Source organism: Salmo salar, chromosome 17, assembly GCF_965601325.2.
Source record: "Salmo salar chromosome 17, fSalSal1, whole genome shotgun sequence".
Taxonomy (NCBI): domain Eukaryota; kingdom Metazoa; phylum Chordata; class Actinopteri; order Salmoniformes; family Salmonidae; genus Salmo; species Salmo salar.
This window is the reverse complement of record NC_138307.1, coordinates 71,607,666-71,622,702: the sequence shown is the minus strand read 5'-3', so window position 1 is coordinate 71,622,702 and position 15,037 is coordinate 71,607,666. Positions and strand designations below refer to the sequence as shown.

The following is a 15,037-nucleotide window of genomic DNA, read 5'->3' as shown; positions in this document are numbered from 1 at the left end:
TGACTTGACGTCTATGGGAGAAGCTAGCATTCTAGCTATTCCCATAGACTTCCAGGCAATGTGCTAACGCTAGATAGCAATGGTTCCCGAAACTACCTTTTTAATAGCCAAAATCTTGCACAAAGACACTTAAGATGGCAGCGTATAAATTGTTGCATCACTTCATGGAGCAAAACTGTATTTAATTATGGAGCATTTTCTATAGCTATTTCAATGCAACTCCCTATATGAGTTCTGAAGACACCAGTGACTTCCCGAAATGGGAACGAAGAAGGTATCGCCAGGTTGGTCGAAATTTTGCTGATTATGGCTAAACAGCAGCTAATTAGCCAACGAAGCGAAGTTACCAAACCACCGGAACATGAAATACACTGTCATAAATTGTTATTTATATAATGTAGTGACAGGGGTATTATAAATTGTAATTTAACTAGGCAAGTCAGCTAAGCAAGTTATTATTTACAACGACGGCCTAGGAACAGTGGGTTAACTGCCTTGTTCAGATGCAGAACGACATGTTTACTTTGTCAGCTCAGGGATTCGATCTAGCAACCTTTCGGTTAATATCAAATATAAGGATCGAAAAGGTTGTTGTGGCACAATGTTGCAAAGACTCTTACACATTGGAATATAGTTTCAAGAACGCTCTTAGCACTTAATGCAACGCTGCAATTTTGAATGCAACCCTCATCTTAGTTCCAAACTACGCAGTTCCGGTCTGTATTTCCGGTACAACAAAAATGGCATCCTCCACTAACGAAGGAAGCGTGAGTGAAACGCAGTCGGGGAAGAAGTCGAAAAAGAATACAAACCAAGGTATTACAACGATAGACATTTGTCAGAAACAAATGTCATTATTTCTTAATAATAGTCCACGTTTCTGGATACATGTATCTGAGCAGGTGTGTTGTTATCCTAGCTTCTAATCTTGTTGTATTTTCAGTGGATGATTCTCAACTCTTCACTGTTCCCGATGGATGGAAGGAGCCAGCATTCACAAAAGAGGACAACCCCAAAGGTCTACTGGAGGAGAGCAGTTTCGCCACTCTCTTTCCCAAGTACAGAGAGGCATACCTGAAAGAATGCTGGCCTCTGGTACAAAAAGCATTAGGCGATTCAGTAAGTTAAGCTAATTAAAAGGGAAATATGCAGTTGAAATAATAATGAAGCGACCACCCTGATATGGGATTTGTTAAAAGCTGAGGAGCGTTGCTGGAGAAATGTAGCCATTCAAATTCATAGACAGAGCTATGAATGCAAGGACTTAAACATCTATGAGATAAAAGTTATAGCTTTAACAATGTCTCGAGCCTATACTGTCTCCATTGTTTATTGGAGTATAAAAATGTATTTTGGGCTCTGATGGGCAGTTGAACTTAGCCCATGAGGCAGTTATATGGTCTATTCCAGAGTCAATGGCTATATATAATTAAAAAGTCAAAAATGATTTGTTGAATTGTTTTATACTGTTCAATTCAACTTCAACCAAAACAAATTTCAGCACATTTCTGCATTTCCTGCACTCAATTGCATTGGTGGGAAAAGTACCCAATTGTCATATTTGAGTAAAATTAAAGATACCGTAATAGAAAATGACTCAAGTAAAAGTGAGTCACCCAGTAAAATACTACTTGAGTAAAAGTATTTGGTTTTAAATATACTTAAGTATCAAAAAGAAATGTAATTGATAAAATGTACTTAAGTATCAAAAGTAAAAGTATAAATAGTTTCAAATTCCTTATATTAAGCAAACCAGATGGCACCATTTTCTTGTTTTTATTTTATTTATGGATAGCCAGGGCCACACTCCAACACTCAGACATAATTTACAAACAAAGCATTTGTGTTTAGTGAGTCCTCCAGATCAGAGCAGTAGGGATGACCAGGGATGTTCTCTTGACAAGTGCGTGAATTGGACCATTTTCCTGTCCTGCTAAGCATTAAAAATGTAACAAGTACTTTTAGGTGGCAGGGATAATGTATGGAGTAAAAAGTACAGTATTTTTTTTAGGAATGTAGTAAAGTAAAAGTTGTCAAAAATAAAAATAGTAAAGTACAGATACCAAAAAACAACTTAAGTAGTACTTGAAAGTATTTTTACTTAAGTACTTTACACCACTGCTCAATTGAGAGAATTTCCACACTGCCAAATAGGGCTGCACGATATGGGCAAATAATTTAGGATGTATTTTTAACCAAATGTTGCAATTGCGATGTGACTTGCGAATTAGAGCAAAACTGTTGGAATCGTGGAAATAGAATGACTATTCTAATTCTATAGTTAGAATATAATAGTGGGCACTTTGAATAGTGTTTTTTGAGATGATAACAAATTAAAATGACCGGGAGGAGTTATTGTGATAGAGTAGGAACTAAATTGTTGATAAGTGTTTCCTAGGGGACCCTATAAGCTTTGGCTACCCAAACCGGTACCTGCATCAATACCGGTATATCATGAAATATGGTATACTGCCCATCCCTAGACCAGATGCTTCACATTTATACATCTGGTGAAATATCTGGCTCATTATTCTGTCTGTGATGCCACTGTCTGGAACAGCACCTATGTTATTGTTTTGGTTTTGTGGATGAAACAGAGGAGAGGTGTGTCGAGCGGTGGTAAAAAATGGCAGAACGTATAATGCTGTTCTATAGCGTGTGCAACACAGGAGGTTGGTGGCTTCTTAATTGGGGAGAATGGGCTCGTGGTAATGGCTGGATTGGAATAGTATCAAACACATGGTTTTCATGTGTTTGATGCCATTCCATTCACTCTGTTCCAGCCATTATTATGAGCTGTCCTCCCCTCAGCAGCCTCCACTGGACTGTGCAATGATGTCTCGGGGACATTTTTGTTGTTTGCAGTAACTTTGTTGTAAGATCTCAAAGTGACGAGGTAGTTTCACCATTAAGGGTGCCAGGTTTAAGAATAATGTTACATGTTGACGAGTTGATCCATTCTTATCAGCCCATGTATAGGTGTTTGTGAACATGAAAATATGTAGCCATGTGAGGATGAATGATCCTCTCCTAGATTCAGGCACAGGCCTTTAAATTGTCCAAAACATTAATGCTATGCTTTTCTTCCTCATCAACAGCACATCAAGGCCACCCTGGATTTGATCGAGGGCAGCATCACGGTTTGCACCACCAAAAAGACCTTTGACCCGTATGCCGTTGTAAGGGCACGGGACTTCATCAAGCTGTTGGCCAGAAGTGTGCCATTTGAGCAGGTAGACATGCTCTCTTGTTCATCAATTCATAGTTGAACTTCCAACAATAATCCTGATAGTGTAGAAGAATAGTCAAAACTCTATACTTACCCCAAAGAAAGAAACCAGTACAAGTATCTTCATTTGGTTGATATTTTCTTCTGTCTTCCACCTTTAGGCCGTGCGTATTTTGGAGGATGACATGGCGTGTGACATCACCAAAATTGGCACGCTGGTCAGAACCAGAGAACGGTTTGTGAAGAGGAGGCAGAGACTCATCGGACCTAAAGGGTCTACACTCAAGGTGCGTCTTGTTCAACCATGCAGCCAGGGAGAGCGTTCAAATGGATACATGGCAGTTTTGTGTTTAGATGTTAGCATCACTAGGTGGCAGCATAGTGTTATTAACACCTCCCAACGTTTCAGAATCAGTCAGCTAATCAAATCACACTTTATTTGTCATATGCACAGGGTGTATACATTTACTTGCAAGCTCTCCTCTCAACAGTGCTACAACAACAAAAATATTGAATTAAAATAAATAGAAGAAAAAATGACGACAGTATATAGCTGGAGAAAATGTGCCAAAAAATATAAAAGTAAAAGCACTTATTCAAAGTATTTTTACTCTTGTACGGGGATATGGAGAGTATGAAATGATTTTGCATTGTGCAGTAAGAAGTTTAAAGTTTTGTTAGTCTTCTGTACAGGATACACATGGTATACAGCACAGGATACACATGGTATACAGCATCCAATGAAATGCTTCCTTGCTTGCCGGTTCCAACAACAATAATAAAAGATCAGAATACAAACAATGTAAATGGCTCAGCAGAATAGAATAAACATTTTAGCGTAAGTATAATACAGGAAGGCACAATTTATAGTCAAATATTTACACATGTATCAGAGAAAGGGGGGATTGGAGGGCAAGTGTTTCAATTGTGCAGTAGTAAGTAAGTCTGGTATCAGCAAGTATATCTGTGTGCTAAGGTACGGAGAGGCAGTGCTGGTGGTCAGTTCAAGTGTTGAGTAGCAGCAGCACTGTCGGCAGTCGCGGTACCACTGTCGGCAGTCGCGGTACCACTGTCGGCAGTCGCGGTACCACTGTCGGCAGTCGCGGTACCACTGTCGGCAGTCGCGGTACCACTGTCGGCAGTCGCGGTACCACTGTCGGCAGTCGCGGTACCACTGTCGGCAGCAGTAGTAGAAGCAGTGCTGTCAGCAGTCGTATCAGTACTGTCGGCAGTCGTGGCGGCGGCACTGTCGGCAGTCGTGGAGTGTGAGTGGATGGAGATTGCTCGCCATGGAACACATTCAACCTCCCTCTTACATGCATTTGTCTAACCTGTTTCCCCCTCAGGCGTTGGAGCTGCTCACCAATTGCTACATCATGGTGCAGGGGAACACTGTGTCAGCCCTGGGACCCTTCAACGGCCTCAAAGAGGTGAGCGCTGATTTCCTCAATCAGGGCCATGTTCAGTAGGATACACCATAGCAAAACATTTTGTAAGGCAAAAATATGTTTTTAGGTAGTACCTCTCCATTTCATTCTGTTTCTAAATGCTTTCTCCTTACTGAACACTACCCTGCTCTCTCCCTTAACCACGCACTGGATCCACTGAAATAAGCCTGTTGAATTCATCAGGTGCCCATTTCTGCAATGGAAACAAATCATTTATTGAATTGACTTAGGGAGATTAGGCCGTACGAATTTTGCAATTGATGGTAATAAATCCCTTTCAGATGCATACTATTGCCTCGGAAGCTAAGCAGGGTTGGTCCTGGTCTGTCCCTGGATGGGATACCAAATTCTGTTGGAAGTGGTGTTGGAAGGCCCGTAGGAGGCACTCTTTTCTCTGGCATACATTTTTTTATCCCAATCCCCCAGGGCAGTGATTGGGGACATTGCCCTGTGTAGGATGCAGTCTTTCGGATTGGGACATAAAACGGGTGTCCTGACTCTCTGTGGTCACTAAAGATCCCATGGCAGTTATCGTAAGAGTAGGGGTGTTAACCCTGGTGTCCTGGCTAAATTCCCAATCTGGTCCTCATACCATCATGGCCACCTAATCATCCCCAGCTTACAATTGACTCATTTCTCTGCCCTGTTACTATTCCGCAGGTTGTTGCTGTAAATGAGAATGTGTTCTCAGTCAACTTACCTGGAGTAGGGCCTCTCGAGTGGCACAGCGGTCTACAGACCTGGGTTCGATCCCAGGCTGTGTCACAGCCGGCCGTGACCGGGCAGCTCTCAATTGGCCCAGTGTCGTCCGGGTTAGGGGAGGGTTTGGACGGCCGGGATTTCCTTTTCCCATCGCGCTCTAGCAACTCCTTGTGGCGGGCCGGGCGCCTGCAAGCTGACTTCGGTCACCAGCTGTACTGTGTTTCCTCTGACACATTGGTGCGGCTGGCTTCCGGGATTAAGCGAGCAGTGTGTCAAGAAGCAGTGCGGCTTGGCAGGGTCGTGTTTCGGAGGATACATGGCTCTCGACCTTCGCCTCTCCCAAGTCCATAGGGGAGTTGCGGCGATGGGACAAGACTAACTACCAATTGGATATCACGAAATTGGGGAGAAAAAGGGGCAAAAAAGTACATTAAAAAAAAACTTCCCTGGAGTGAGCAACAATTGTATTTTTTCTGTGCTCTCTCTCTGAGGGACTCAATTATTATCTGGTCAAATATTTTTTTCCATATGTAGGTACGGAAAGTGGTGTTGGATACCATGAAGAACATCCACCCCATCTACAACATCAAGGTAATTGATACCTTTCTCCTCCACATCCAATGAGAGGTGGTCTCTGTGGTACTTTGTCATGGTTCATGGTAAACTTAAAGTAACCGACACTGTTCTATGTAAGAGGATGTGGGGTTTTTGTTGACGCCACAGAGGAAGTCACCAAAACAAACTGGAGTCCTTTAGAATAGAGGACTTGAACTTACCATGATACCAAAAGGGGAAGTTTGAAGTTCCTTGACAGCGGAGAACAACATGCTCCAGACCGACTTATTCTATCCATCATAACTTTATTTAAGTTTTTTATCGTGTTTGGCCAGTTGTTTACAAATTCCTTTATTCCGATTGGCTCTCGTACACGAGGTTGTCAACAATAGCCAAAATCTTAGCAATGCAAAACTTGTTAGTTGTCCTTGTAGCGGATGTTTTTTAATATGGTCAGGGAGGAAGCTGTACTTAAGCTATTTTAGGCGTTTCTAAGCAGTCAAAGAAATCTAAAATGTGAGGTGTTGCTCCTTTAATGCTGTGGCTCAAGGGATTTAAATGGGCAACTCATAGTTGAAACAATAACAAAACAGTGCCCCCGCCTCTCTTTTGGTAAAAGGCTGAGGGATGGGCCTTTGAGAAATGTAACCACTCAAATTCATAGACAGCTGTGGATGCAAGGACTGATCCAAGATATCAAAATTATAGTTTAAAGATTTTTTGAGGCTACACCGTGTTTGTTTACAATGACGTTGTTTACGGACAACGTAATAAAACAAGCTTATATTTGGGGTTCTGATGAATTATACTCTTCACGAATCTGTGTGTGTGTGTATACATTTTTTATTTAAATGTACAAAAATGGATGTAGCAATTGCTGATTGCCCTTTTAATGAAGCAACTGGCTTGAACTACTGTATCCTTTCTGGAGCTTTGCCATGTAGTTACCAGCATGTAGTCTGACTTCAACCGCCCTCAGTTTCAATAATCCAAGTTAACTCTTCCAACACGTTTCTCCCTTTTTACTCTGGCGACCGTTCGATTGGGGTCGACCGCAGACGCTCATGATCAAGCGCGAGCTGTCCAAGGACCCCGAGCTGCGGCTGCAGAGCTGGGAGAAATTCCTGCCCAACTTCCGACACAAGAACCTGACCAAGCGCAAGGAGCCTAAGAAAAAGACGACAAAGGAGGAGTACACACCTTTCCCCCCGCAGCAGCCTGAGAGCCAGGTTAGTGGGTCAGAACCGCCTCCCCCCGCAGCAGCCTGAGAGCCAGGTTAGTGGGTCAGAACCGCCTCCCCCTGCAGCAGCCTGAGAGCCAGGTTAGTGAGTCCGAACCGCCTCCCCCCGCAGCAGCCTGAGAGCCAGGTTAGTGGTTCAGAACCGCCTCCCCCTGCAGCAGCCTGAGAGCCAGGTTAGTGGGTCAGAACCGCCTCCCCCCGCAGCAGCCTGAGAGCCAGGTTAGTGGGTCAGAACCGCCTGCCCCTGCAGCAGCCTGAGAGCCAGGTTAGTGGGTCAGAACCGCCTCCCACCGCAGCAGCCTGAGAGCCAGGTTAGTGGGTCAGAACCGCCTCCCCCCGCAGCAGCCTGAGAGCCAGGTTAGTGGGTCAGAACCGCCTGCCCCTGCAGCAGCCTGAGAGCCAGGTTAGTGGGTCAGAACCGCCTCCCACCGCAGCAGCCTGAGAGCCAGGTTAGTGGGTCAGAACCGCCTCCCCCCGCAGCAGCCTGAGAGCCAGGTTAGTGGGTCAGAACCGCCTGCCCCTGCAGCAGCCTGAGAGCCAGGTTAGTGGGTCAGAACCGCCTGCCTCCGCAGCAGCCTGAGAGCCAGGTTAGTGGGTCAGAACCGCCTCCCCCCCGCAGCAGCCTGAGTGCTAGGTTAGTGGGTCAGAACCGCCTCCCCCCGCAGCAGCCTGAGTGCCAGGTTAGTGGGTCAGAACCACCTGCCCCTGCAGCAGCCTGAGAGCCAGGTTAGTGGGTCAGAACCGCCTGCCCCTGCTGCAGCCTGAGAGCCAGGTTAGTGGGTCAGAACCGCCTGCCTCCGCAGCAGCCTGAGAGCCAGGTTAGTGGGTCAGAACCGCCTCCCCCCGCAGCAGCCTGAGAGCCAGGTTAGTGGGTCAGAACCACCTGCCCCTGCAGCAGCCTGAGCCAGGTTAGTGGGTCAGAACCACCTGCCCCTGCAGCAGCCTGAGAGCCAGGTTAGTGGGTCAGAACCATCACGCAGGCATGATGTATTTATTTGTATCGGTTCCTGTGTCATACAACATGCCAGCCCAGTATACAAATCGTCACGTAGATGGCACATCAAACGTAGCATACAAAGTGCAAGCACAGTACAATAAAAAAAAAAAAAAAAATTTAAAGTTCAGTTTCAAGGTAACAACATGGGACATTGACAAGTCCTCTTCCACATACTGTAACAGGGGTGTGTAATAACTTTGGCTCCAGGCCCACATTGGGATTACAAAATTCAGCGGAGGGCACAGATTTCTTTTCAAACCGATTTGTAAGTCAAAGCAATTTGCTGGGAAAAGGGCACTTAGAAATTATAATGGACTTATATATTTTTTAATATGTAATTTCTATTTAGTTTTAGAAGTTCAAGAGTGGCCTGGAAATTATTACTCCAAGCCTGGAGTAATCTTATGAATATATTTTAGAACTGCCCTTTTTCCAGCCCGCAAATTGCTTAAAGTTCCCAATCTTCTTTTTTACTCATCCTTGTACTATAACATACAACAGCCATAGAGCCTAACATCAACAGATGACTTGGTCTATCACTACTTGATATAACCCATCCATCACTAAACCTATCACTAGGCTTGTTCAGGAAGGGGCGGCAGCGTAGCCTAGTGGTTAGAGCGTTGGACTAGTAACCGAGTTCAAATCCCTGAACTGGCAAGGTACAAATCTGTCGTTCTGTCCCTGAACAAGGCAGTTAACCCACTGTTCCTAGACCATCATTGAAAATAAGAATTTGTTCTTAACTGACTTGCCTAGTTAAATAAAGGTAAAAAAATAAAATAATAAATTCACTGTTTTGTGTTTCCTGGTTGTCTAGATTGACAAGGAACTGGCAACGGGAGAGTTCTTCCTTCGAGAGAGCGTTAAGAAGAGGAAGAAGATGGAAGAGATAAAGGTAACCATGGATATCACTTGACACCACTTCACCCTGGGGTGTGGTAACCATGGATATCACTTGACACCGCTTCACCCTGGGGTGTGGTAACCATGGATATCACTTGACACCGCTTCACCCTGGGGTGTGGTAACCGTGGATATCACTTGACACCACTTCACCCTGGGGTGTGGTAACCATGGATATCACTTGACACCACTTCACCCTGGGGTGTGGTAACCATGGATATCACTTGACACCGCTTCACCCTGGGGTGTGGTAACCGTGGATATCACTTGACACCACTTCACCCTGGGGTGTGGTAAACGTGGATGTCACTTGACACCTCTTCACCCTGGGGTGTGGTAAACGTGGATATCACTTGACACCACTTCACCCTGGGGTGTGGTAAACGTGGATGTTACTTGACACCTCTTCACCCTGGGGTGTGGTAAACGTGGATGTTACTTGACACCTCTTCACCCGGGGGTGTGGTAACTGAATGTTACTTGACACCTCTTCACCCGGGGGTGTGGTAACTGAATGTTACTTGACACCTCTTCACCCTGGGGTGTGGTAACTGAATGTTACTTGACACCTCTTCACCCTGGGGTGTGGTAACTGAATGTTACTTGACACCTCTTCACCCTGGGGTGTGGTAACTGAATGTTACTTGACACCTCTTCACCCTGGGGTGTGGTAACTGTGGATGTTACTTGACACCTCTTCACCCTGGGGTGTGGTAACTGTGGATGTTACTTGACACCTCTTCACCCTGGGGTGTGGTAACTGTGGATGTTACTTGACACCTCTTCACCCTGGGGTGTGGTAACTGTGGATGTTACTTGACACCTCTTCACCCTGGGGTGTGGTAACTGTGGATGTTACTTGACACCTCTTCACCCTGGGGTGTGGTAACTGTGGATGTTACTTGACACCTCTTCACCCTGGGGTGTGGTAACTGTGGATGTTACTTGACACCTCTTCACCCTGGGGTGTGGTAACTGTGGATGTTACTTGACACCTCTTCACCCTGGGGTGTGGTAAACGTGGATTTTACTTGACACAGCTTTGTCCTTAGGTGTCGCAACCATCACTTGACTTGATAGCTATGCACCAGTTACTATTTGTATTGCATGAGAAACTAATGACCTTCAAAAGACATAATAGGATTTACTGTGCCAAATCCATTTGTCCTATGTCTGATTGTGTCTGTGTTTCCAAGGTGAAACAAGCCGAGGTGTTGACTAAGAGGCAAGAGGAGCGAAACAGGGCCTTTATTCCTCCTAAGGAGAAACCTGTTATGAAGAAGACCAACAAAGGTAAAATGAATCATTTGAATAATTATGTTTTTAACTACCCTCTCTCCACCTAACCTTTCCACTCACTTCCTTCAAGCCATGCCAGACTGCTTCATGCCCCACACCAGTCAGGCAACCAGGCCTTTTCCTCCCGCTCACAGATCTTTTGAAACTCTCTTCCTGACATTCTTGGGGCTTTTTAAAGCAGACCTTAAGACTCATCTAGATCAGCTGGCCTATCCTTCCTCCTAGACTTTGGTTGTTGCTTTCATGATATGGATAATGTGGATGCTACCGTGATTACGGATAACCCTGAATGAATCGTGAATAATAATGAGTGAAAAAGTTAGGCACACAAATATTATACTCCATATGAATGTAGAGGTGTTTAGAAACATTCTATTCTCATTTATAGTAAAATGATTTTATGCACTTTGAAATTATTCTTCTATAACGAAAAGCACTTTACAAATGTAATTATTATCATTAACTGACTCACCTGGTTAAATGAAGCATTGCCTGACTACATACTCCCACACAGTCACACCTAGCTGTTTAATATGTTATTTTTATTTTACCATGTTTTTTTCTAGCTCCCTCAGAAGCCAAAATCGACATTGAGGCCATCAAGGCTAAGGTAAGGAAAGCCAAGACCAAGAAGCTAGGAGCCCCCTCTGTAAACCCTGTCCCACAGACCACACCCGCCTATGACAAGAAGAAAAAGAACAAGGGCTAACCTTGGAAAAGCTTGGACAATATTTACTATTGCTGCATTCAAACGAGGTATGCAGATCACTGGTGTGACGGACGTCAGGTTTGTCAGAACATGGGTTTGTCTAAAGATGTATTTGGGATATTAATAGAATATCCCCAATTCCTCACAGAGATGAATCTTCCTCATAGTTTTGATGAAATGAATATTGAATGCCTCTGTCCGCAGTAGAGGAGACAGTATACAGTAAAGGTGTCTCCCTATATGTGACACCCAATGCATCTGAGTGTTACCTAGGCCCATTCTTCAATATTGTTTACCAACTGTTTGTAAGACGTGCACAGAATGTGGTTCACCTGGTTTATCCCAACGCCACAGATTCCTCCTCTTGTCCTAATCCTCAGAACAACTTGTACTGCTTTCAACCAACACCTGTCGATGTTAATATTATGAAGCCTGCAAGTATAATGGCTTATGATGCAGTTAATGCATTGGAAGACTAGTAATGTTTCATAATGATGCTGACTTAGTCTGTTGAAAATGTTTACTTAGAACAAATAACATGCATACTGTTAAGCTTTTTTTATAGTCCTTATAAATGATTAACAAGGTATAAAGCTATATACCTGCAGGCTTTGAGAAAAGGCATTGAAAGTTTTAGTTCATGATTAAATGAACATTGTTGTCGTGTGCCGCTATAGGCGTCAAGTGTAGCAGAAATGGGCCTAGAGGACTGCTGAACAGTGAAATAGCATTGTGATGTTTAGGAGAACTGTGTGTTGGGCTGCATTCTTTGTGATTTGGTGTTGCTACTTCTAAAGACTCAATAAAACAAGTATATGATAATCTCTCATTCTGTATTTGTAGAATTGATTTTCCTGTTAGGCTAAATGAGATGATTTTAGACACCGCTCTTCAACCTTCATAAGCTCTTGTGTTATGAGTTCTGCTGTCAGTGGTTGGTGAGCCTGGTCCCAGACTTGTTTGTGCTTTTGCCAACACCATTGCTCATTGTTAAGCAAACATGATTTTTGGGGGAGAAACGGTTATTTTCAAAAATGTAACTTAACAGAAACACAGATTGTCAAATTTATGTTATTTGAGACCTATTTTTCCTACTCTTATTTTAGGCATTGTTTACTTTAGAGGGCTTGCCGTGGAGTTTGTATTAAAGACTGCTGCATAACTCCTTGAGGTCAGTAAATATAGTTTTGGTTACGTTTTGGGGTAAACTTTCCCTTTAACACGTTAATGGAAGCAGCAAAAGGAGTATATACATTGTAGTAGTAGTTCACTTTATTGTACCACAATGGGAGTTTGGTTTGAGGCTCTGCAGGAATTTTAAAAAGACAGGACCACATTGAGAAAGGCATGACAACAATGAGAACGTCAGTGCAGGTCAATCAATCTAAACCTCTCAGCTATTCGTAAAAAAATATGCTTGGGTACAATCTGTGTACTCCAAATGCGGCGACAAAGGTGAGGAGAAGGTCCAGGGGTCGGCTGGCCAATATGGCCATGCAGCAGGGGCAACATGTGGCCAGGGTGGGGTCCCAGTCGGGGGTCCATCTGTAACCTGTACACAGATGAGTAAAGTAAAGGCTGCTGTAGGTCACAAAGAACACATTCTGCCATTGTGGCTTAGGAAGATCATTTAAATGAAGGGTTGCATATTCAAAACATACTTTTCTGTTCATCTCGTTTTGGATTGTCTGTAAAGAGGAAAGACAATATGGCAACTTTTATGTCACAAATGGAAAATGGTATTGGGTGTTGTTGAACATGTAGCATGCACAAGGGAAAGAGTATTGGTGGTGTTAGGAAGGAATATGTTGAACAACATTCCTGCATCTTATTTTATTGGGTGTGGGAAATGGTAGCTGACACTCACGGCAGAGCTTGGTCTGGCATAGATTGTTTGCACCCTCACAAGAGGTGCATTCTTCCAACCCGTTCTGGTATGGTAACATCCCAACCACGTTTCCCCTGGAGAAAGCAATGCACATCCTTTTAATTTTTCCAAAATGTTTCCATATTTCTAAAATCAGAGCATTTGTAGACTTTGTACTTTCTCTTGGGCAACAAAAAATTAAACGTGTGCAAAGTTGCATAATTCCAATAACCTTTCAAAAATCCCCAGGTGTTCCAGAAATTATTCATTTTGCATCATATGATGCACAACGCAGAATCTTATGATGCAAAATGCATCATATCGGCCGCATTTCTGTATTTTGGAAGTTATATACAGTTGGAGTCAGAAGTTTACATACACTTAGGTTGGAGTCATTAAAACTCGTTTTTCAACCACTCCACAAATTTCTTGTTAACAAACTATAGTTTTGGCAAGTCGGTTAGGACATCCGCTTTGGGCATGACAAGTAATTTTTCCAACAATTGTTTACAGACAGATTATTTCAAGGCTGTGGTTTTCTGAACTTCTCCTATTGAGTCAGTTCTGTGAACTTCTCATCACTCTTCAGGCAGACAGTAACTCTGGGTAGCTTTGTCACAGTATCTTACATTTCTATCAATCAATGCAACAGCTAAAGTATTTTAGTTTTTTAAATAATTTCTGGAGGACTGAGTTACTTTTGAGAAGCTATATATTCCATGTCTCGGGCCTTACTCATAACTTAGAGGAACTTGGTTGTCAGGTACATTGAAATCACACACAACAGTTCATAACATTTAAAGTTGACACATTCTAGTTGAGCCACAGTGTACAGCAGCCTAATACAATATACTTCATAACGGTACATTCATAAATGACTAAGCTGAATTCTCTGACCAGCGTTCCATTCACAGCCCTACTAGCCAAAATCTAAAACTAGCTTTACCTTAACCAAACCCTTCACCCTAACATTAACTTAGCCCTAACATTAACCAAACCCCTAACATTAACCCCTAACATTAACTTAACCCAAAACTTTTTTTTTTAAGGGTTATGAAAAAACAAAAACTAAATTATGTTCAATTAATAGGCGTTGGACAAATAACAAATGCATTGTCAGCACACGTCAAATCACATAATCAATAATACACATGATAATCAATGATACAAGGTTTATTCATATCCACATTCTACATGTTAGGCATTTAGCAGACGCCATATCAGTTCTGTTATACTCTCAGACATTATTGTAACAGTTTTGGAAACTTTAGAGTGTTTTCTATCCAATACTACCATACATATGCATATCCTAGCTTCTGGGCCTGAGTAACAGGCAGTTTACTTTGGGCACCTCAGTCATCCAAACTGCCGAATACTGCCCCCTAGCCCTAAGAAGTTAACCAAACCCTTAACCCTAACCTATTTAATTTTTTTATGAAAAAAACAACAAAATTGTGTTCAATTAATAGATATTGGACAAATAACAAATGCATTGTCAGCACACGTCCAAAATCACATAATACACATAATTAATCAATGATAAAGTTTATTCATATTCACATTTACATTCTACATGTTAGTAATTTAGCAGATGCTCTTATCCAGAGTGACATAGTAGTGAGTGCATATATTTTCCTACTTTTTGGTACTAGTCCCCTACATACAGACCTGCCAAGCAACAATAGACGCTATGCTAATAGATTTCACCATTACATGATTTTTTTTTGAAAATGAAACGTAAATGAACCAATTCGGAAATTAAATATCGTCAGCCTCGTCCCTTTTTCCCTGTTTCAGTAGCACAGGGAGGTTGGTGGTGCCTACAGTGACAGGGAGAGCAGCCCTTCTTATTAATTATTGGATACACAAAGCTTGGTTCTGATGTGACAGTATAGCCTGCTTTTTCTAAGACAATGTACAAGCAGAGCCACTTTCTGTTTGGATTCCCTGAGGTTCAGCAGACCTCTGGTATGATGGCACCTGCTGCAGGAACAAGTCCCAGTCCGGCCCAGCGACGGCACCGTCGGGTGGTCCAGAACCTGGACAAATAACCAAGACAGGTACAATATTAGGGTCCCGACCCAC

At 43.1% G+C, this 15,037-nt stretch overlaps 1 protein-coding gene across 1 annotated transcript; it reads left to right on the top strand.

Annotated features, from left to right (window-relative positions):
• Positions 1-697: 697 nt before the first annotated feature.
• LOC106576530 (KRR1 small subunit processome component homolog) lies at positions 698-11,461 on the top strand. The gene is made up of 10 exons (XM_082964068.1): positions 698-816; positions 944-1,119; positions 3,099-3,233; positions 3,391-3,516; positions 4,576-4,659; positions 5,914-5,970; positions 6,993-7,163; positions 8,992-9,069; positions 10,274-10,370; positions 10,943-11,461. The coding sequence occupies exons 1-10, from the start codon at positions 741-743 to the stop codon at positions 11,083-11,085; spliced, it is 1,143 nt and encodes a 380-aa protein (XP_082820194.1). The 5' UTR covers positions 698-740; the 3' UTR covers positions 11,086-11,461.
• The last annotated feature ends 3,576 nt before the right edge of the window (positions 11,462-15,037 follow it).

Bases quoted from the DNA above. Each gene is read 5' to 3' on its own strand.
- LOC106576530 (XM_082964068.1), top strand. From the start codon at position 741: ATGGCATCCTCCACTAACGAAGGAAGCGTGAGTGAAACGCAGTCGGGG. The intron at 4,660-5,913 runs GTGAGCGCTGAT...TTCCATATGTAG, and splicing joins CCTTCAACGGCCTCAAAGAG to GTACGGAAAGTGGTGTTGGA. The intron at 9,070-10,273 runs GTAACCATGGAT...TGTGTTTCCAAG, and splicing joins AGAAGATGGAAGAGATAAAG to GTGAAACAAGCCGAGGTGTT.